Here is a 21,899-nt window from a genome sequence, read left to right as displayed (position 1 = left end):
TGTTCAAAAATCTTTCCACAGAAGGCATTTAAAAAGAAGAGTACACTTTTTCTACAAGGTGTAGTGTCTTGGTACCTTTTGAAGGCAGTTTTCCTAGCAGTTCAAGGAAAGCAAGCTCAACCTTCCCTATCACAAAATTAACAGGGGGCTTCCAGAGAGAGGGACTTTTCTGTGGTAGCACCATGGTTACCAAACTGCACCCCTGCCAGTCAGGGTCATCTGATGTTGTCTTCACTGTCTTCAGTTGCCAGTTGAATCCATCTTGTCTGCCCATAGAAAGTGTCAATACTAATGGAAATTGTTAGAATATTGGCTGCTGATCTTAATGTGCTGTTTACATTTTTGAAGATGATATTATTATTATTATTATTATTATTATTATTATTATTATTATTATTATTATTATTTATTTTATAATGTGTTTTTATAACCTGCAAGCTGTCTGGAGACTATTTTCAAAAAAAAGACGGGATATATATTTAAAAATAGCTAAGTAAATACTTAGCTGGGAATGTAAACTCTAGGAAGCTGTAATTTGAGATTAACATCACCCGTATCTTTTAATATAGTAATGACTTTCAGAACTCCAGTCTTTTAAGTTACCAGTGGTAGCCTTCTCAGAGGAATAGCAGAAGGATTTTCCTTCTCTATTTTCAACGCCAGCTGCATGTTAAAGCAGCTCCAGGCAGGGTGTACTGAGGCAGCTCTTCCCCAACACACACACACACACACACACACACACACACACACACACACACACACACACACACACACACTTGTTTGCTTTCCCAGCTGTGGGCTTGCTTTGATGGCAGTAGCTGGCTGCATCTGAAAAACCAAATGCCATTTAATTTTCCTAGATGCCCTGGAGTGACACTACATTGGACGCTCGAGAGCACTGGGGAATGCACAATGGCAGGTGCCTTCCCAGCCACTGCCAGCAGGCAAGCCACCAGCTGGGGAACTTGGTAGACGCAGGTGAGGCCCAGGAGCTGCTTGAAGATGCTGGGCGCTTCAGTGTGTCTTCAGCTAATGCCTTTACACCAACAGCCAGTTGTGCAGTTTTTCTCCCCTCCCACTTCCTGTAAGGGACTCCATGCAAATGGGTGTCATTATGGGGAAGCTGGCTCACATAGTCTTTGATGTAAAGAGGGGAGGCACTTGCCTGCTCCTCTGATTTGCAAGGGCCATCACTGGTCATGTTATGACCCATGGCAGAGTTCTTTTGTCACGAATGCTTAAATGGTAAAACACAGAAACACATTAAGACACAATCTCTTCACTAGGAACTAGCATGGAAACAAAAATACCTTCTCAGCGCAGCTTTGTCTGACATTACTCTGATACTATTTCAAACAAACTTTTGTCAGTATTTTTAAGGCAAACAATAGTTATGTACAAAATAATCAACTGGTTCTATCCAGTAAAGAGTAAGCATTGGTAGACCAGCTTCTCTAAGAGCTGTCCATTGTACAGTGGGAAATTATGTATACATTTTCCCACTGTACAGTGAGTAGTAGTTTGACAATTTTGTACATTGGTTCTACTTCATTTGTATTTACATTTACAACACACACATACTAACTCTGGATCAACATGACAAGTTAAAAACCTACCTGTCGGGATGGTGGCTGATGGAAAACATGCTGAGTCCCAGTCAGGATCATATTCCCTAATTGCTCCCAAAGTTGCTATTTACTGCAGACAACATCTTTGCAGGTAAACAGCCACCAAGGGACAATTCTGATTCTGGGCCCTGATTCTGACTGAGGTTCCACCCAGCTGTTTTTCCTTTAAAATAAAGATTCAGCACATTTTAAAAAATGCATTTCTAATTAAAATATTGTTTGGCTCTCTGCTACAGCCATGTTAGTGCCCATCTACTAACAAGCCAGGTTCAAGGTCCTTGCATTAATTTACAAAGCCCTGAACAACTTAGGTCCAGGGTTCCTCAGGGACCACACAACTTGATCACTGAAATCATCTGCAGGGATGTTGTTGGACATTCCCTAAATGTGTGAGGCTTGTTTGGGGAAAAAATGCAACAAACAAATATACAAAGAACATTTTAAAAACAGCTCATCTGTTTGGCAGTGCAAACTACTACAGTGAACAGTGAACTCTTAAGTGTGTAATTCTCTTCTACATTCTCTTCAGAATTCTCTTCAAAAGTGTTTTTGATCTGTGTTTTGCTGGTCAATATGTTACTAACTCCATAAAACTTACTATGATTTAACCACCTTGTCTTATTAAAGGTAGAATAGCCTGTCTTCTTTTGCTATAGAAGTACCGATTAGTGATTCCACCCTAATGATCCTTTTAGTCCATGGATATTTCAAGAGACAAACTATGGTTTATTAGCCTGAATTTCCCAAGTTATCTGCCACTCCAAAGGGTTCTTGGATAAATGGAGACTTTTGCTTGTTAAATCAGGCATTTTCCAATGACACCAAAACATGACATTTATAGAAAAAATGTCTCTTCTTGTGAAAGATCACTTTACAGCATTAGTAGGTTTGTTAAGAAACTCACTCATTCCAGGCTCAGTCAGATAGCTGTAGCGCTTACGTAAAGCAAGGGACACAAAGTTCTGTCGCCGGTCCGTTTTCTCGGTCTGTAACAAAGCATACTTCCGTTTGGTACCTTTAACATACAGTTGCTGCTGTCTAGAGCAGGTTTTTTTCCTTTTAATTAATGAATTAACATTCCACTTTTCAAAATATTGTCCAAAGTGGCAGACAGAATATACCAATAATTCTTGTTCGTTTTTGTTTAAATGGGAAGCTACTACTACTACTACTACTACTACTACACACACACACACACACACACCCCCCCTCACATATTTTTAGATCTTCAGGAGAACTAATTGTGCCTTGGAGAAGAATATTTGCAACTAAAGTGTGCTATGAGCTTATATGGGGAGTGGAGCAGTGAGTTGCACTTCTTCAGCATAGCATTTTAGCCTATCACCCTATAAAGCAGATCAGTCTCACTTAAATAGCTAAGTATGGATTTCACCCCATTTCTTCCACAGCAAAGTCATGCCATGAAAGTGAATGAGTATATTTTTGTCACACTTCCCTTACACACACTCCCCTTTCTACGAAGGCCTCATTCATTCATATATAAGCTGCTTTGAGGTTTTTATTTACAATCAAGTGGTATAATTTTAAGAATGAAATAATAAAGTAAGCTAAGTTCAAGTTACAGCCCAATCCACTTCTATGATTTTATTATCCCTACTCACATACTCAAATTCCACCCGCGCCCCCCCCCCAAATCCCTTATTTCTACCAAGCCTGCACCTGAAATTACATTTTACCAACATTCAAGTCTTGTAACTATGAGATGTGTGTTGTCTTTGAAGAATAGATTTACAAAGTTCTCATTTCATTGCTAAAGCTTCTTGAGCTTATTTGGAGAGAACAAACATTTTGAGGCCTAATCAGGTGCTATCCAAATCCAGGATTCAACCTCTTGGAGCAGGCTTTGGGCACACCCATTTACTCCCTTCTCACAGACTGAAGGGCATGAGGGTTCATGTTTTGTATGATCATGGGATCTACCTGACCTTATAAGACAAGTGAGTTCTGCCCCACAGGATCAGAGATCCTTTGTTAGAACAAACATAGGATCTCCCATTCACTAGCTGTTGTCTGTTCACATTGAGGGAAGCTGGGGAAGGCTGTGGGATGTAGCATGAGCCCAAGGCCTGCTCCTAATATCACCCCAGGTAGAATCCTGGAAAGAAAGAAAAACCAGTACTCTAACAGGGCCTTGTGTCGTGAAAGAGATCTATCTATTCTTAAAGTGAAAGACAGAGATTTTAAAGACACATGGCATTAAGATGAATGTTGGCAAAATGTAAGACCAAAAACATTGTTAGTAATTTAGAGAACATATAAAACATGGCCAAATATCACACACCTGTTTCTTTAAGGAACCTTTGTGAGTTGCTAAGCCTTAATTTTTGTATTACAAAGCACCATCATTGTAAACCCCCATATCATATAGCTAGCATTTTAGTAATGATTTTTGGCACACACAAGGCTACAGTTAGACATGTAGAATATCACTATAGCTGTAACTTAGGCCAGCCAAATAAGTTCTTCAAAAATCAGTTTGTTGCAAAAGCACATATATCACAATGTACACCTACTTTAAAGGAACTACATAAAGGACGAAGATAAATAAATGAAAAGAGGAATGGACTGGGATTTTTATAAATATGCACAAATGCAGGGATGCAGATTAGAAAGCAGGTTACAATCACTAACAGATTACAACTTGCTTCAAAAATCTCTATACAGGTTGTAGATCTGTTTTTAGTAAAGTTTCTAGTTGCTAATAGTGGGGTGTTTTTAAAGATATATATTTAGTTTGGTAAGAAAATAGGACAAGTCAAAAAGTACTTTGGGGTTTTTTTGTTTAGACAACCAATACCCATGGGCTGTTATAATATCTAAAGATGCTGTCCTGCTAAGCTCAATCACATTTTAAGGCCCTATTGATTTCAGTGGGAGAACAGAACACATGCTTAACTTCCCCCCCACAGAGATTAGTGCTTAACTTTGCCTGAATCATGCTTTCATCTTCCTTTACAATCTGTCTCCCAGTGAACAAGAGAGTCATAAATTTTACAGAGACAACAGTCAGAAACCATGAATCCCATGGTGCTGATCCATCTGCTTCCTCCAAGGGAGCAAGTGGCTTGCAGCTTCCAGTCAGGAGCCATTCTTCTAAAGGTAATTATTGCAGGACCACTAGGCCTGGAATACCCGAGCAAAGGATTTGCTGGGTCTCAGTTGCCTATTGGGTATTGGGAGGAGGGATGGACAGGCAAGACAGTGTGGTTTTCTATATTAAAGAGGATTAAAAATACTGTCTAGCTGGAACTAAGGAAGTGGAAGGAAAATAGCTTCTCTGCCGGTCCTCACCTAGATGAATAGCAATGGGTATAATCAAGGGATCTCCTTCAAAACTTCATGCATGCATCCAGTGGTCTGTTTCTCTCTGGGTGTACAAGCTACTCCCGCAAAGAGGAGAGGGCAGAAAGCTGGGGTCTCTGTGTGAAGCAAGCATGCAAGAGCTCGCCATGATTGGTAAATGGTCAGGTGCTTTGCTGTGTGCAAAGCAGAAGACATAGTATATCTAAGGCTAGTGAAGAGTGAGGGCAGAGGGACAGAGGCTAGGCTCATATTGTTCCAAGCACATGTTATTGGCTTCATTTATTTGGTTTAGTAAATCTTTTTTGTGATACCATATATCTTTAATGGATAAGAATTCTGATTATAATAAAAAGTAAAATAAAAGACAGTGTTTATATTACCTCATCATCTTGATCTGACTCTGTTTCCTTTTGGTCCCAAGATGCATTGCAGAGACAAGGAATATTATAATGGACAGCAGGGAAAAGAATATCAGGATATGAAAAGGACCAAGTAAGGGAGCACAAAAAATGCAAGCTAATTTATAAAAGGCAAAACAAACCCAAAATGTCAACAGAATATAAATTAACAAACAAAACTTTACATCAAATGCAAATCAACACATGACATTACTAAAAGCATAAAGTATATGAACTGTAAGCTGAAGCATGAATTGTAAACGGAGGACCCGGCAATCAAAAATTGCAGAAACGCAGCACCACAGTAACAAGTCTCAAAAAGCTTTCTGCATACATGAAAACATTAAGACATAAAACAGGCTTAATCAGATTGCAAAGCATTCGCATTACTAGTGGTTCATTACAATAAGCAAAAACAAAGAGAAAAAAAGAAATTAAACTAGTCTTAGTGATCTTACCTTTTTGTGTGCTGGCAAGGTGATATTCAAATTGCAAACAGCTGTTTGCGGCAGACCCTTTGTAGTCTTTGGTTCTTTCAGAAATGATAAACGACCACAAGGTTCTTGGCTGGTGTCTCTAATCTATATATATATAAAATGTTCACACACTGGTTTGAAATGTTTACAGTCCTTTGGGTTCCGTTAAATTTAGTTTAGCTATTAGCTCTAATTTAAAAACAAAACACGCAAAGAAACCCAAAAATATAAGTTCCTTGAACCATACAATGGGAAGGCACCTGATGATAATCAGATCAAATGCCTTGTGCTGAAACAGGATCTCCAAACATTAATTCTCATCTGTCCTACACATTAATCCTCCACATTATTTCTACCACAGGGTGTCACAAACACAAAGCTAAAGCAATTACAAGGTGTCTGCATTATTCCAAGGACAGTTTAATAAGACTAGATGAAGTTGGCCAAAGTCTGAGATTGCATTTAATTATCTAAAGCATTTATAGCCATCCGGCCTTTCCATCATAATAAGACCGGTGACTTAAATTTTTTAAAAAGAAAACTTCTACAATAAAATCCAATAAAACCACAAAGTCAAACTGAGCCAATTGATAGTAGCAAAAAGGAAATACATTAAATTAAATAAAAACATAAATAATTGACAGCAATATCTTATTAAATTGCCAACTAATTGCCAAGTGGTAATACGGACCTTTCCCTGGTCACCACCTAATCTTAAGCTTCATGGGTGGGGGTGGTAAGATCATAATTATGGATGATCATAATTATGTGAAAAGGTGGCATATGAACAAACTAAATCCATCCATCCATCAACATGGAAGAAAGTGGTCTTTCTGGCAACCTAGACTTAAGGCCAGCAAGAAAGAAACCTCCCATTTTTGTCTGGAAACAAATTAAAGCGCTTAAACTAAATCAACAAGGCAACAACACAAGCCACTCAGTGGCTGCATTTTCTCCTGTTTGGGAGACAGCATTCTGAAGGTATATTGTGAACACTGACAACCTGGCTGGATGGATAACGTGGTAACTTTTTTGCATGTGGATATTGTGGTTATTTAAATACTTCTTTTAAAGAACTGCCAACTTGTACCTCCAACCATTTAAGGGGCTTTACAAACACATTTAAAATCCTAACAAAATCACAACTCAGAAGTAAAATTAAAATGCAGTTGAGCAGCAGTCCATAAAAAATATTTTTTTTTTAAAGAAGCAGCTTGGTCTTTTAAACTTTGCCTAATAAGTGGTGGGTATTACAAAGCTTTCGAAATACTAGCAAGGAGGTAAACTGAAGCCTATCATCTTGAAGTTCATCCCAGAGCCCTGGAGCTCCCTTCTGCCAGCAACCTAATTTCCTCAGTGTACCTTAAGCAGGCCTCAAACCTGCCATTCCCAATTGGTGGGATGGGGGCTCACATCTCGTGGTAGCAATATGCCGTTGCACAGGTGAAGTGGATGGCGCACCTTTTCCAAACACCACAGACAAACAGAGGCTTTGAAAAACACACACAAACACACAAGGTTTGTCATCACGCAGGAACATTTTTCTCATTGTGACTGCTCCAGTGCAGTGTTACTTTTACCTTGATAGAAAATGGCAGTCTATTTTCTTTGAAAGCATAAAAATTAAATACAAGCTGCTGTCCTCCTTTTGTCAAAGGGGCTAGATTCCCGTAGCAATCCACATAAATAGGCTTTCCTTCCAAAACCTGTTGGGTCAACAATAAATCTGTTAGATCTATTTCCGTGCTGAACTATTGCAATAAACAGTAAGCATCCCAACTGTTAAATTACTATTTAAACCCACAGTTAACGTTGCCTTTCAACACGGCTTCACTGCAGTGTTTTCAACAGGAAGAGATGTGTGGTATGTTCTTTGGTGTGGGGGGAAGGTCACAGTCAAGACTACAGATATTTATTTCTAAACTGACCCTTCAACAGCCAGCTGGCAGTTTTAGCTAGGCAAAGCTCAGTTCTTTACTTCTTCTTTCTTTCTTTTCCCCCCTCTAACTGATAAAAGGACTCATGGACAATGTGAAAGTAAGTTCACACATTCCACTACTTGTCCATCATGCCTAGGTCTACCAGGAAGAAAGGGGGTAAGCAATGCCCCGGTTCTGGAAGACATCAGCTGAATTACACTAGCATCTTACTCCATTCAAATTAAATAAAATATTTTGAACAGCTAGATTCATGTATTGGAAGCATTTGTTTAGCAAGACTGGGCATATTATATCCATCCTTAGGCATCTATGCTCAGGCTTATTGGACTCAGGTGTAGAAAAATTAAACTGACGATAGTCATTGTTTTGATAGCTCTTGATACTTTACCGACAATGCAATCTTGAATTTGTTTAGAGACACAAGAAATTTGTAACTGTCTTGACAGCTGTGAACAGACTGGTTTTAAAGTGCCTGAAATATCTGAATTGGCCAAGCTAACTGATAAACACAGTGATGTTTACTGTATTGACAGGTTTATAGACACAATTTATTCTTTATCAGAATATGAACTGTAACTTTTAGAAAGCACCCACAAAGCCTGTAGATATACAATAGGCCTTTACTGCGGAATGATGGTATACCTCAATATCTTTACTTCTTGCAACTTCTTCGAAGTTTTCTTGCTGCTCCAAAGTTTTGTCGACTTTATCATCTGTCATGCAGAAGCAGCGCAGATTGGATTCCACCGCATCATTCATTTTGGCAAAAATGACAAACTTGGCCATGTAGGGAACACATATTAATTCCCTATAAAGCTGCGTGGCCAACCCGACAGTTTCGTGAACTTGATGGCAGTCTGCTAGCCAAAATCTGGATGCACATACATAGATGTAAAGACCAATCAGTCCATCTTCATACAATGGTGATTTCCCACCATAACTTTACTGTGGTTTGAACTACCTCTCCAGCTAACAGAACCAAGTCACATTCCTGGGTTTTCTAACTTACTTTTTATTATATATACTTATAAATTATTTCTGGCAAAACTTAGAGGTGGCTGATCTGAGAACTGTCAGACAAAAAGCATGTTATAGACAGGTTCAATACAATATTTATTATTTTTACTGGTCTGCTCATAATGTGCTGTGTTGGTTTTCTGTAATCTAGGAAAAGGGAAATCTCCACTGCTGATGGCTGTGGTGCACACCTTGGAGGCCAGATCTGCCACCTCCTTGGCAAACAAGCACTTCTGCACATTGGTGACGTGTGTGGAAAAACAGATCTCAGTGAGCAGAAGGAACTGAATGTTGTGGAAACCGCTCCTCTGTATAATATCTAGATATCAATATTGGAAGAATGGCAGATTACTAAGGCACTGGTGCCACTCTGTTAAAAACAACAAGATGTGATTAGGAACACCAAAATCTGAGGAGAAATTCAGATGGAAGGATTTTATTTATTTTTTGGTAAATATCCCTAGTTATGAATCTGTTTTTGCTCCTCTCCTCTCCCATCAGTAAAAAAAGTCCTGCTATTGAGCTAGTTATTCTAGTGTGTATCACTCAAGTTATTCTGATCTTCATAATACAACCAGTAAGCCTTAATAATGATTTGTGTTTCATTTGCTTTTACTGTACCTGGCTGAAACGTTGGTTGTAAAAGAGACACAATCATTTACAAAAGTCAGTGGAGTGGTTCCTGTGATGTCTTCCCACTGAGCTGGTGAAGTACCTCCTAGGAAATAAAAGATGAAGTCACACTTGTTTAAAGGGATCTGAATTTTTCCATAGATCTGAAATAGTGCTTTTGGACATTGGCCAAAGCCATCTGTCTCCACCCCAGCAGTCCACTGGACAAGAAGGGGGACAGTTAAGGAGAGAGAAAGGGGTGTTGGGTGTGTGGGTGGAGAAAAGGGGGCGTGACAAAAAGAGAGAAAGGTGGTGACTCCACATACTGCTGGCTTCGGCTGATTCCATATGTGATATGGAAGATGCTCCTGGGGGAAATGCGACTCTTGAGAGAGAGGAAGAGGAAAAGTTTGCCCAATTTAGAAAAGATATGTTGAATGAATGGGGATGCCCTTCCTTATGCCTTTGCCTAACCTGTTATGCTACACAGTAGCCGAAGGCTGGGTGTCGTGTCTCCTTTGTATCCATTGGTTATCCCTTCCCCTGATGGGGGTGGCACAGGAATTGTCATGGTGATTGGCTTATGGAATTTTCTTCTTCTTGGTTCCACAGTGACAATGGGGCTGAATGTTGCTTTGTTACCAAGGATTTTCTTGACTGTTTCATCTGGAACTGGTTGAGCCTATTTTCAATATAGGAAAAAGAGATTCTAAAATCATGGGATATAAGATTCTCAAACATGCAATTTATAATTACAGGTAGGTAACCATGTTGGTCTGCCATAGTCGAAACAAAATTAAAAAAATCCTTCCTGTAGTACCATACTTTACCTAGATGTTATTTTTCTGTAAAATTTCTGTTGCTGGTATACACCATAAATGCTACACAAATCCAGGATTTTAGGGTAAAATTCCATTACAGAGTTCTGTAAAATTCAACAAGTCCCAAACTTCGGGTTGTATTCAACTTTTACTCAGCGAAGACCTTTTGAATTAATGAGCCTAAATTTGTTACAGCCATTGTTTTCAATGGGTCTACTAAAAGTTAGCTGAATACAACCCCTTTCTTCTTCTTTTTGGTATTCTTATCAATTTCAACAGTGTCATCTGGTTCACTGAAATGGGGGATCTAACTAAAATCCAACAACTGCAAAGTGGAAATATCTGTTGTATGTAGGTGGATTTGCTGTAAAAATCTGGATTTCATCCAGAGGGCCGCTGTTCCCTGCTTAGCAGGTGCTTATACTACAGGTCTGAATAAGGTTCATTGGGATGACCAAACGCTAAGGTGGGCAGGATAGGTAAGCTTTTAACAAGTTGCACAGAAGTGGGCATTTTGGCAGCTACAGTTTCCCATGCAGGAGGGAGAAGAGCTGCTTCTTTTATTAACAGGCCAGATTGGACAGTGCACCTCTTAGGAAGTGGTGTACTGTGTAGAGGGGAGCGTGTGGGCAGGTCCTCTGCTCACTGTCCCACCTCTGCCATTCGCACATGCTGCCTACGCATGTAAGGTTTAATGCATGCAGGTAAGGAATGTGGTTGATTTCCTCATTATATCAGGAAGTGTGTGTGTGTGTGTGTGTGTGTGTGTGTACATATGTTGAACTATAGGCATATAGACAGCATTTGCATAATCCATCCTTGTGTCTACATGTAGGAATGGTGGGCAGGCTGAAGCTGCAGGCACTCATTTCCCTCAACCTGTTAAGCCAGATCTAGGGAGGTACATCATCTGCTCCAGCCCCATTAAACCTGGTTTTCAAAAATGCAAAGAAAGGCTCATCTTATTACCTGCAGGCCCACTCGTATCCGCTTAGTTAATGCTCCTTCAGGGAAGGAAGCCTGGACTCGAGGCACAGTTGTGCTGCTCAGAATGCCACCCTCTGGACCAATCTGGTTGCTTTCTTGCTTAATTCGTGAAACCACAGCAAAGTACTGAGGAAAGTCCTTCGTGACAATTCTGCAGATACGCTTCTTCTCAAGTTCCTCTGCGCTGTCCAATTCTATGCAAGGGAAAAATCAGAAATGTTTATAAATATTTATAAATATCACTGATCAGGTATTGTGAGTGGGCTTTTAAAGAGAGTTTCAGCCTTGTCCAAGAAAGTCTTTGGGTTGCTTTGAATACTAACGCATATGCTGACCTCAATGTAATGTTTTCTGGAAGAACCTCTTCCTGTTCCATTTCAAAGCTGAAAAAAATCTGTAACGGCAAGCTAGACTTAACATCAGTTTTGTTGGATTTGAACACCCAGCCTGAATAGGAATTCGGTGTAGCTCAGTAATGCACTGACTGCACTGTGAATACTGATTGGACCACATGAAAGATACTATTTTTTTACTCTTATTTACCCCTTTCTGGTTCAACATGGCTATTTCATTTTGATCTGATAAAGGGCTAAGTAATCACCTTTAAAATCAACCTGATGACAGAAAGGTGTATTAATGAAAGGAACAAAATGTGAATCTGCATCCAAACTTTTTTTGTTTGGGGTTTTGGTTTATTGGGAGACGAGAAGTATCTCATAACTCAGTTGGTTAGATTAGCTCATGGTGGTCTGATCTGAGGAAATACCAGATGAATATAAAAAATATTATTTATGCATTTAATAAATGAATATCTCACCATTCAATGTGCAACATTTCTGGGTTATATGTTCCACTTTTAAAGGCTGGTTCCATTTTTACAGGTCTACAAATTACGTTTTGGTTCTAATATCTAGCTTTGCCAGTAGATGGTGCTGCTTTCATCAAACCCAGTAATTTTTCCCTCATAAAAGGGAAAAGATACACTGAATGGATGGTTTAATTTATCTCACCACTGAGTTAGATAACAAATAAGTCATAGTATACCCAGACCACTCCTATAAGTCAATCAAGATGGCATCACTTAGGTATGCTGCTTCCATACCATACCACATAGGGCTGATTCTTCAAACATTTGTCAGTTTCTCTTCCTTTCCTACACTCACCATTGCATGGAGGAAGCAATGTCTGACTTAGCATGTTCCTGCTTACTGCCACCGGCAGCAATTCAGGTGAACACAAATTTTCCAACTGAATACTTGTGAACATTTTCTAACGCTGGCATAAACAGAAATAGCAGCAAGAGGGGAAATAATGGATATTTAAACAAAAACTAGAAGTTAGAGAAATTATGCAGTGGTACCTGCAGTAATAGTTTTTAATAATAATAATAATAATTTTTTATTTATACCTCGCCCTCCCCAGGCAAGACCGGGCTCAGGGCGGCTAACAACCAATAATAAAAACAAGTTGATTAAAATACAATTTAAAAGATTAAGATACAACATTAAAACAATTAGGGAGCAATCTCTTCATAGGAGGAGAAAGGAAAAGGAAAGAGGGGGAGGGAATCAAATTGGCTCCAAGCCAAAGGCCAGGTGGAACAACTCTGTCTTACAGGCCCTGCGGAAAGAGATCAGATCCCGCAGGGCCCTGGTCTCAAGAGACAGAGCATTCCACCAGGCCGGGGCCAGTGTTGAGAAGGCCCTGGCTCTGGTTGAGGCTAAGCTAACTTCCTTAGGGCCCGGGACCTCTAGGGTGTTGCTATATGTGGACCTTAAGGTCCTCCGTGGGGCATACCAGGAGAGGCGGTCCCGTAGGTACGAGGGTCCTAGGCCGTGAAGGGCTTTAAAAGTCAAAACCAGCACCTTAAATCTGACCCTGTACTCCACTGGGAGCCAATGCAGCTGGAAAAGCACTGGGTGAATATGCTGCCATGGCAGAGACCCTGTGAGGAGCCTCGCTGCAGCATTCTGCACCCGCTGGAGTTTCTGGGACAGCTTCAGGGGCAGCCCTGCGTAGAGCGAATTACAGTAGTCAAGCCTGGAGGAGACCATCACATGGATCACTGTGGCCAGGTTGGGGCAGGAAAGGTAAGGGACCAACTGCTTGATGCGGCAAAGGTGGAAAAATGTTGCCTTGGCTGTTGTTGTAACCTGCACCTCCATGGAAAGGGAGGCGTCAAGGATTACACTCAAACTCTTAGGCAATGGCACTAATTGGGCCCCCGCAAGAGAAGGGAGTTGGTCCCTCATCCCCATACCATCCCGACCCAGTCAGAGGACCTCTGTCTTTGAAGGATTTAGTTTCAATCGGCTCCCACGAAACCATCCAGCCACAGCTTCCAAACATCTGGTCAGTATGTTAGGGATTGAGTTGGTATGGCTATCCATCAGCAGATAGAGCTGAGTGTCATCAGCATATTGGTGACAACCCAGCCCAAAGCTCCGGATAATCTGGGCAAGGGGGCGCATAAAGATGTTAAAAAGCATCGGGGAGAGGATTGCTGCCTGTGGCACTCCACACACCAAGGGGTGGCGTGACAACTCCCTCCCTAGTGCCACCCTCTGTCCCCGACCAGAGATAAAAGAGCACAGCCATTTATGGGCTATGCCCTGTATCCCCACATCGGCGAGGCGGTGGTCCAAAAGATCATGATCGACCATGTCAAATGCTGCTGACAAATCTAAGAGAATCAGCAGTCCGGACCCGCCTCGATCCAGTTGTCTGCGGAGATCATCTGTTAGGGTGACCAGAGCCGTCTTGGTTCCAAAACCAGGATGGAATCTGGACTGAAATGCATTTAAAGCCGATGTTTCCTCCAGAAACCTACCAAGCTGGTCAGCAGCTGCTCTCTCAATTACCTTACCCAGATATGGGAGATTTGAAACTGGGCGGTAATTGGATAGATCTAAAGGATCTAGTGAAGTTTTCTTTAACAGCGGACACACCATTGCTTCCTTCAGCTCCCCTGGGAATGTCCCTGTGTTAAGGAACAATTTGATAATTTCAACCAGAGGGGTCCGCGCGATATCTGGGCACGCCCTAATCAGCCAAGACGGGCACAGATCGAGGAGGCAGGTGGTGGGCCTACCAGCTTGGAGAAGTCTATCCACATCTGCAGGGAGTATCTGATCGAAATGTTCTAACACTGGACCCGAAGACAGTCAAGGGGTCTCCAGTTCTGTCACTGCATCTAAATTGGCAGGGAGGTCACGGCGGAGCAACAGGACTTTCTCCGCAAAAAAGCTCACAAATGCCTCACAGCTGTGGGTCGAATTTGTGCTTAATTTTGGTTGTCCTCCTAAGGACGTTATTGACCTAATTATTCTAAAAAGTTGTGCCTGGCGAGAGCTAGCGGATGCAATGGAAGCTGCAATTTCTTAGCAGCTTTCATAGCCATCTCATAGGCTTTCATAAGTGTCCTATAAGATGTTTTTTGAGCTCCGTCATGAGTCCGTCACCATACTCGCTCTAGCCGTCTTGAGATCCCGCTTCATTTTCCGGAGCTCCTCGGTAAACCAAGGGACCCGGTTTCGACGGGGTTGCAGAGGGCGCTTGGGCACAATCTCATCGATGGCCGCCAAGAGCTGGTTATTCCAGTCCTAGACAAGGTCATCTAATGAGTCGCCAGGAGGAGTAGGGTCCCTCAAGGCCAGACGGAATCTATCAGGATCCATCAGTTTTCGCGGGCGAGCCCAAATAGGCTCGCCACCCAAGCAGGGGAGGAGCTTTCAATCTTGGCTTTCAGAGCGTAGTGATCAGACCATGGCACTTCCACAGGGGGGAGCATGATCACATCTATGCCAGCACCAAAGATCAAATCCAGTGTGTGGCCTGCTTGAGGGGCCGGGCCCATAACAAACTGGGAGAGCCCCAGTGTTGCCATGGAAGTCACTAGGTCCAGAGCTTGTGAGGAGGGGGCGGCATCGGCATGGACGTTGAAGTCTCCCAAAACCAATAGGTTTGGGAACTCCAAGGCCCAGCCTGCCGCAACCTCCAGCCCTTCAATAGTGGGAATCCCAGACCCCATACTAGCCTCCCCAATAGAGGGGTAAGATCTCCTCACTAACAAGTCATCTCTGGGCCAATACTCTTGGGTCAGAATGATATGGGGAAGAGGTGAAGGTTTGATAGGGTAATTATCCCTAGAAGATAAACCAACCAACCGCACGCTGAGCAAAGATGTTCAGTTCCTCTGCCAATGAGGCATCAGTCTTAACCATGTTCCTTGTATTGCCCTTGTAGTTGGTTAGGTGCTGCAGTCGTTGCCACACATGTTTCATGATGTTATTGGCTAAATAATTTTCCACCTTAAGCTTATACTGTTGTTTTGCTGCCTTAATGCCTTTTTTGAGATTTATTCTCGCCTCTCTGTATATGTCTATATTCCCTGTCTTAAAGGCAGAATCCTGCAGTCATCCATGGTTTACAGTTCCCATAGAGTCTAATGCATCTCTGCGATGTTACATTATCGATGCACACTTTAATATAGGAGAGTATAGCATCTGTGTATCTATGCAGATCTTGATGTTCAAACACACGCCAATCAGTGCTCTCAAAACAATCCTGGACTAAGAGCACCCTTTGGCCAAGTTCTAACTGTTTTTATAACTCACTGAATTCTTCTCCTGAGAGGGATGTACTTCGGACATAGAAAAACTGAAGAATGGTCGGATGAGCCTAAGTGGGGGAAGGGGATTGCCCTGTATGCCTGTTTCAAATTGGAATATGCGAGATCTAGAATATTCTGTCCTCTAGTGAGAAATTTCACAAACTGTTCAAACTTAGGAAAAACCGTCTTTAGGTAGGCTTGATTGAAGTCCCCTGCCACAACAATGGCGTCCTCTGGGTGGATTTGCTGCTGCTCGGAGATGACATCATATAGCTTAGAAAGTGCCGCATTGACATTAGCATCGGATGGAATATAAACAGCTATAATAATTATGACAGTTACTTCTCTAGGCAAATAAAATGGCCAACATGTAACTGCCATCAACTCTAGATCTGGGGAGCAATACGTGTAAGCTACTTTGCTGTTAACGCACCAACCATTGTGTATGTAAATACAGACTCCTCCGCCCCTAGTTTTACCAGAATCATTATTTCTATCAGAGCAATAAATTATTCGATTTATCAGCTCAACTGCCGCATCCGGTACTGCTGAATGTAGCCAAGTTTCTGTAATATTTACCACACAGCTCTCACAAAGAAGCTTGTTTGCTGCCATCAGTAACTGTAATTCGTCAATTTTGTGGGCGAGAGATCTGGTGTTGGTCAAGAAGACGCTTGGCAGTGCTGGTCTCGTGGGTCTTTTTCGAAGCCAGGTTAACAGACCATCTCTGCAACCACGTTTTTGCTTTCACTCTTTCCTCTTTCGCTTCTTTCAGCACTTCCCCCTCCTGTTGACAATCCATAGAGATCCTGGAGGTCTTACTATGCAGTTTGATATACAGTGGGACCTTTGAAACTCTCTCGTTATCTCTATTTTTCTTGTGAGCCCGATGTTTACCAGTTTTGTGCGTGAGTAGGTGAGGTATTGGGAGCTCAGAGCCGCCCAATGAGCATCATTAATTCACTTCTGTAACAAATAATTGGGATACTGAAATATATTTCTTAGCTGCAAATAAGTTCTTTCATTGGATGGTTGTGTATTTTTCTGCTGGCAAGCATAACAGCATATATGGTATTATATCCATGCCACATGGCACTGTGGTAACGCTATTTGTATAGTCACCGCCTAATTCACCTTTAATCATTCAAAAACAAACCCAACACATGTTTCTACTTGCTATTTGCCCAGGCCAAAACAGTAACAGTGCATATATACCTTCATTCATGCCGTTCAGTATTTCAGTGAGGTTTTCATGCCTGCTGTCATACTGATGTTCCTTCCACGTTTCACCGTTTTCACTTCGAAGCACAATCAGTTCTCTTTCCTTTCCTCGCATCGATCCAAAATGAGGGATTTCCACTATGACAGGACTACACCAAATAAAAGAAGAAGAAGAAGCAATTCATATTGTACATGCGTTTTTTCAGTTTACTAAGTGCTGCTCCCTTACTCAAGAGTTGTCTGTCACACAGCTACAAGTGCGCTCATGGGGGGAAATGGTTAATAATTGGCAAAGCTGCAAAACCCTTTCCAATTCAAATTGCAAGGTTTTTTGTTTGTTTGTTTTTGTTTCCAATAATCCACTCCAATTACACACTTAGATAAGCACGCACAGGAGTGCTGACATACATCAATTTACACAGACAACAAAAACAAGTTACAAAAATGCATATAAGCAAATAAAAAGAAAGGGTTTCAGCAGGCAAGCTTAGATCCTGCACTTGGCTATGCATACATAATGCTATTTACTCAGGGCTGTGTGTACTCGGCACTTAACACACATAAACATTTGGCTGTGTCAAAGTAACCCATGTTCCGTGTCTAGAAAAGCTGAATTCTTTCAACCAGCATTAATATGCAACCTAAGCCAGTCTGGACAACTTATTTGAGTCTGTACAATTTATTCTGCTTCTGCTAGTCACAGGAAGAAGGAAGAAGCAATGCCAGGGCACTTATGCACAGGACCCTGATTGCTGGAAATCTTCTTTATCAACACTTTGTTTTGAGACTTCACCTGATGCTCTCCACCCAGTTGCAAACTTACTTTTAAAAATTGTTTCTAAAAAGTGAAACTCAGAATTTGAATTTTGCTTTTCTTGTGCTTGAACAACTCTGTGCATATGCAATGCTGTTTACTTAGGGCTGTGTGGGAGCTTTGACTTAAAATAAAGAAAATGGGGGGGGGGGAGAGAAGAGAACTGACAATTTGCACCAAATTTTTCAAATATATTCTAAAGAAAAGCTCATTTTCCCAGCCAATATATATTGTGGAAATTCGCCAGATTTGCAAGTTTTGCTCACTTTGCCTGATTTAAATATATTTAAATACGCTAAATAACTTTAAATATGTTTTAATCTTGGGAGGAGTAAGGAGGTACAGATGTAGAAGGATATAAAAAAGCACTGAAGTTCCATCCTCTTACCACTGGGCAATCTTAATTACCCATGCAATTTCAAGTCCATTTGCACAGTCATAAAGGCTAGACATTAAAAAACAACAACCAGAGAGAGCACTGAAAGTCTCAGGAAGTTGAATTTGGCACCCAGTACTATAGTCTCTACTTTTCTGCCCTTGCACAGAATCACAGAATACACACAGCCCTTTAATAATTATCAACGGGTGATGCACCAGCATAGGCAAAGACCAACTTGATTCTAAGGTGTAGAAGAGACACAGTCAGATATAAAACAAAAAACAAGCAAACATAAGTTCATTTTGCTGACATGCCATATTTACATTGACTTTAATGGAAAGTGTACATTTTGATCCAATGAAATCTTTCATACAAAGAATTAATGCAACTGAAAAGATATATAGTCTAATTTCATAAAATAACGTGCAGCGCAATCCAATGCACGAGGAGTTCACTGGGGAATAAGCCTGCAGAAGACTGGGCTATGAGAACCTGTAGTGTGACTCCTATTTTCCTCCAGCACCATTTGTGTGAGCATGTGTTTCTTTTCAAGCACTACATATACTAAAGCCCCTGGTAAATATTGATCGTATAGGGACAAAACTGTAGCAGTTTTAGTCACTTACGGGAGCATCAGCATGCCAGAATGGCTTGATGTGATCTTCCTCATATGTCAAAGAAAACCTACTGGTATTAGTCTATGATTGTAGAAAAGATTGGCTCAACAACTTAACCTGGAGGATTTGAGGAAACATTTTGGTCCTTATAACTTACAATCAGTCCAGGGGCTGGGGCTGCCTGTCCACTTCCTTCTCCCTGGCCTAAGTTTGCACTTGTAGAACTTAGCAGGGAGGAGGATGGGTACAAAAGCAGAATTAGTTTGCTCCATCTGTCACTGGCTCTGGCCTATGTTGGTCTCCCTGTCTTCCACACTTTCACAATGGGCACCAATTCAAACAGCTAACTAATCGGTGGTCTAGCTCTTGGCTGCTGAATTCAGCAGCACAGGCCTGCACAACCTCTTACCTTTTAAAACCAAACTCACTTATTTGTGGTGAAGGGCTTGCAATCCCTCCTACCCGCCTCCATGTTAACAGAAAGAGAGATTTATTCAGCCTCTGATGGTCAGCCATACATATCTGGTGAGCTGTGCTCAGCTTGGTGGGTACAAAGTTGTGTAGGCCTCTGACAGAACCATGATCTTATGTAGCTGTATTTATCTTGGGTAGCTGGTTGGATCCATTTGCACCCCTACTTAAATAATACACCTAGTGTTACCTGACTGTGTGCCTTCAACCAAAGATTACAAGAGCATAATTAAGTAGTCAGTGTAATAAACGAACAGGTTGTTTTCCGTGCCTTTTTTTCTTTTTTTAATAAAATGGAAATCTTTGCTCATGGGCAAGGAAAGCCTTTGAAGTATTCCATCAGAGAAACACGAGCAGTTATGGATTATGCAGCCTTAAGACATTTAAACAGACAGTATCATTAATTTCCCACAGAGGTTGTACTTAGCTCTGCTCATATATATATATAGAGAGAGAGAGAATGAACACCTCACCCTTCTGCATAAACATCAAAGAGTAGCAGCGGTACTAGCTGAGACTTTCTTCAGCTGTTACATTTTTTTCTTTTACAAGGGAGAATCAGAAACAGTAATAGCAGTATTTTTTTAAGGCAATTTAGGGTATGACCCAGCTAATCACTTTTACATCTCATTGATTTCAATGGGTGCATTAAGCCATTGTTTAAATCACCCCAATGGGATGAAAAAGTGCTCCGTTTCTGACAGATTGTGGGTTTATTTTTGTGAAGCGCCAAATATTCTAGTGTTGCAGCATTTGGTTATTGGTTCTATCATCTCAACAAGAGATGGATGATAGCAGTTCCACTTGTTTGCCTAATGTTTGTGCAGGCCTTGCAAAACAGAAAATGTTTAAGCCCATTGAAAACTATCCTATGAATACAATCTTTGCAGGCAAATATGTAAGATACTGTCTCTCTGTATAAGACGCACACAGTTTTGTGCATGAACATAAACAATACTCACAGAGAAGGTATTAGACAGGTATTGAACACAGGACTTGGAACAACATGCTACGTTAGAACCTCACAACCTCTGAAGGCAGGCAGTCAAAATAGTCAAATCTTCCCAAGATTTTAAATATGAATATCACAGTTTTCTAATAATTGTAAATAGATATACACAAAATTCATACTTTGTTTTCAAACCTGAAATATAATTCAGTTTTAGAAGGGTTAACATTTTCACCAATCTTATTCAACCAGATCATTTACTGAATTTTATTGAACAAGACAGAACTTTGGTCACAGGGGTGGCCAAACTGTCACTCCTGGGCATTTCAAGATACATACAGAGAGTTAGTGGCATTCTCAGTGCATAGGCACACTCTGAGTACATCATGAACCAAGCAATCAGTCACCCACCTATACATTTGGGCCATAGACAACTGGCGGGATGGGGAATTAGGAGATCAAATTCTAAGTTCTTAGTGTTTAGGCAGACTTTTCATGCTTCTTAATATTCTAAAGTGAGTCTCACAGGTGATGACCTACAGTTGTCTGAAAGCAAAGAGCTAAACTAGAAGTAATGTTTATCATGCAACTGGGAGTTTCCTCCCATTGCAAATAGCAGCTGTGCAGGAGTAACAATCCTGTTGAGACCACAATGGAGGCAAAGAGGTAAAAATATTTTCCCCCACTGTGCTGATGATCTGGATCTACCTCCCGCCCATCAGGGTGCTTAAGTATTTATTTTTATATAAAAACAACAATCACCAGCAACTGCTATTTGCATGATTACGATTGTGTCTAGTTTGGCCCAGAGTTAAAGGTAAAGAATGAGTATCTATTGTGAGGACTCAAGCACATGAAGATTTTGGTATATATTAATTATACTTATATCTTGCAACCCCCTGGAAACTTTCCCCAGCTTCAATAATGCTATGGCCTCAGATGTTCTCAGGCCATTCATAGGGCCCTTGGGAATGTGCTGAACACAGAATTCAGAATAACATTCTACATTAAACATCACAGACTTCAGATGCAGGTGGAATTTCTAGGAATGTGTTTTTTGAACTTTCTTTTGAGTCAGTAGCAGATGGCAAGGGAGATGGACTTCCCACTCTCAAGAAAACATAACTTTATCTGCTATGGAAGCTCAGGATATTAGGGGTGGTTCTATGGCACATTGTGAGAGCCCCTCTTACATGCTATAACTGATATGTTAAGACCTTGTTACTGCCTCACATGAGCTGAGTTTACACATTGGAACATTCCCTCTTGGTTGCACAATGTTGGGGAAGGTCAGTAATAGAGGAATTCGTATTTTTAGGAATGCCTGGCCATCATTACTAATCTTCTTATTGTGATAAAATCCCAGGGTCCTGCAGGAGACAGTTTGAACACCACTGTCTTAAGCTTATATTTATCCACCCCTGCTTTACAAATACTTCCTTGTCGGTCCAAATTTGGCAAAGCTATTTATTTGTGCCATAAGCTGGCTCCAAAACCATGCAAATACCTTCTCTACCAACAGAACTAAAACAGGACCATGTGTGTGGTGTCGCTGTAGTGCTTTTTAAAAGGTGTAGTCAATGCAGCTGAAACAGTCAAAATTGGTTAAAACATAGGAAAAAAGCACAAAGTT

At 41.0% G+C, this 21,899-nt stretch overlaps 1 protein-coding gene across 20 annotated transcripts in view; it reads right to left on the bottom strand.

Annotated features, from left to right (window-relative positions):
• ANK3 (ankyrin 3) overlaps window positions 1–21,899 on the bottom strand; it is a 398,459-nt gene that overhangs the window by 25,889 nt on the left and 350,671 nt on the right. For 19 of the 20 annotated variants that reach the window (XM_077930551.1, XM_077930556.1, XM_077930558.1 and 16 more), the window contains 9 exons: window positions 17,031–17,185; window positions 11,186–11,397; window positions 9,870–10,077; window positions 9,405–9,501; window positions 8,409–8,637; window positions 7,407–7,532; window positions 5,809–5,931; window positions 5,333–5,359; window positions 2,533–2,614 (listed from right to left, as the gene is read on the bottom strand). In XM_077930551.1, the coding sequence (XP_077786677.1) occupies window positions 2,533–2,614; window positions 5,333–5,359; window positions 5,809–5,931; window positions 7,407–7,532; window positions 8,409–8,637; window positions 9,405–9,501; window positions 9,870–10,077; window positions 11,186–11,397; window positions 17,031–17,185 (1,259 nt within the window). The remainder of the gene's footprint in view (window positions 1–2,532; window positions 2,615–5,332; window positions 5,360–5,808; window positions 5,932–7,406; window positions 7,533–8,408; window positions 8,638–9,404; window positions 9,502–9,869; window positions 10,078–11,185; window positions 11,398–17,030; window positions 17,186–21,899) is intronic. The other variant, XM_077930566.1, reaches the window with a different exon arrangement.

Source organism: Podarcis muralis, chromosome 6, assembly GCF_964188315.1.
Source record: "Podarcis muralis chromosome 6, rPodMur119.hap1.1, whole genome shotgun sequence".
Classification (NCBI taxonomy): domain Eukaryota; kingdom Metazoa; phylum Chordata; class Lepidosauria; order Squamata; family Lacertidae; genus Podarcis; species Podarcis muralis.
The sequence above is the reverse complement of the archived record's forward strand: the minus strand, read 5'-3'. Positions and strand labels throughout refer to the sequence as shown.